The 1,623-nt window shown below is 57.2% G+C and overlaps 1 protein-coding gene across 1 annotated transcript in view; it reads left to right on the top strand.

The window, feature by feature from the left end:
* Positions 1–1,363, top strand: part of FGF21 (fibroblast growth factor 21) — a 2,360-nt gene extending 997 nt beyond the window's left edge. Inside the window, exons 2-3 of the mRNA XM_011946441.1 lie at positions 161–264; positions 968–1,363. Coding sequence (XP_011801831.1) covers positions 161–264; positions 968–1,258 — 395 coding nt within the window. The 3' untranslated portion in view covers positions 1,259–1,363. The remainder of the gene's footprint in view (positions 1–160; positions 265–967) is intronic.
* Positions 1,364–1,623: the final 260 nt, after the last annotated feature.

Raw genomic sequence — 1,623 nt, 5'->3', positions numbered from 1 at the left:
GGGCTGGAGGTCTGGACTCCTGGGTCTGAGGGAGGAAGGGGCTTCGGCCTGGACTCCTCCTGGGTCTGAGGGAGGAGGAGGGGTGGGCTTGGACTCCCGGGGCTGGGACAGAGCTGGGTGGGAGGGATCCTCTAAGCACCTTACCGCTTTCTCCCCTTAGGTCTCCTGCAGCTGAAAGCCTTGAAGCCAGGAGTTATTCAAATCTTGGGAGTCAAGACCTCCAGGTTCCTGTGCCAGAAGCCAGATGGGGCCCTGTATGGATCGGTGAGTTTCCCGGACCCTCCTCACCACCCACCATGCTCCTCCTATCTGTCGTCCTCATAGCCTGGGGTCTTGCTCATCCTCCTCCCTGGAGCCAGACTTGATTCTATTTGCTCTGCACACCCCCAACTGCAACCTTTGGAGGTTGAAGTTGTTGACATCAATGTTTGCAAGATGAGGAAACTGAGGCCCAGGCCGAGGCACCACTGACCTCAATCATGTGATGTGTGGATGCTGGAGTGACCTGAGACTCGGGTTATTGGGAGTCTCGTGACTCAGTAACCCCTGCACCTGCCCACACGGCCCCTGTGTGCACGGCTCATGCTGGGCACAGGGACACTCAGGGAAGCCATGGCCAGTAAAGTGACCAGGACCTTGAGCGCTAGGGAGACCCCCCGCCTGGCCTTAGAGAACATTGACAGCTCCTCCAAGGGCTGGAATGTTCTCTGTGAAGTCTGAACTGGAAGGCCTGGGGTAAAAATGAAAACTGCCTTCGCTGTTTTGTTTCCTAGAGGAGAGACTGGGGCCTGAACCCCTGGGTCTCAGGGAGGAGGTGCTGGGGGCCTGGGCCTCTGGGTCTGAGGGAGGAGAGACTGGGGGCCTGGACTCCTGGGTCTGAGGGAGGCAGGGCTAGGGCCTGGATCCTGGGTCCTACAGCAGGAAAACATAGAGGGACCCTGTCTCTGATCCTGTTTTTGTCCCCTAGCTCCACTTTGACCCTGAGGCCTGCAGCTTCCGGGAGCTGCTTCTTGAGAACGGATACAATGTTTACCAGTCTGAGGCCCACGGCCTCCCACTGCACCTGCCGGGAAACAAGTCCCCACACCGGGACCCTGCGTCCGGAGGACCAGCTCGCTTCCTGCCACTACGAGGCCTGCCCCCCGCACCCCCAGAGCCGCCAGGAATCCTTGCCCCCCAGCCCCCCGATGTGGGCTCCTCGGACCCTCTGAGCATGGTGGGACCATCCCAGGGCCGAAGCCCCAGCTACGCTTCCTGAAGCCAGAGGCTGTTTACTATGACTTCTCCTCTTTATTTATTAGGTTATTTATCTTATTTATTTTTTTATTTTTCTTACTTGAGATAATAAAGAGTTTGAGAGGAGGATGAGAATGAGCATGTGTGAGCGTCTGAGGGAAGACATGGGATCTGTTTCGTCTCCCTTACCCCATACAATCCCCTTTACACTTCCCCGCACGTGGTCCTAGGGTCCTGGCTTCCCACTGAGCCTCTTCTTCTCCTCTCTTCTCTTTTTTTTTAAGATGGAGTCTCGCTCTGTCACCCAGGCTGGAGTGCAGTGGCGTGATCTTGGCTCACTGCAAACTCCGCCTCCCGGGTTCAAGCGATTCTCCTGCCTCAGCCTCC

Source organism: Colobus angolensis, unplaced genomic scaffold (genome assembly GCF_000951035.1).
Source record: "Colobus angolensis palliatus isolate OR3802 unplaced genomic scaffold, Cang.pa_1.0 Scaffold25, whole genome shotgun sequence".
NCBI lineage: Eukaryota > Metazoa > Chordata > Mammalia > Primates > Cercopithecidae > Colobus > Colobus angolensis.
Note: the sequence above shows the minus strand (reverse complement) of the source record. Positions and strands in the feature narration are given on the sequence as shown.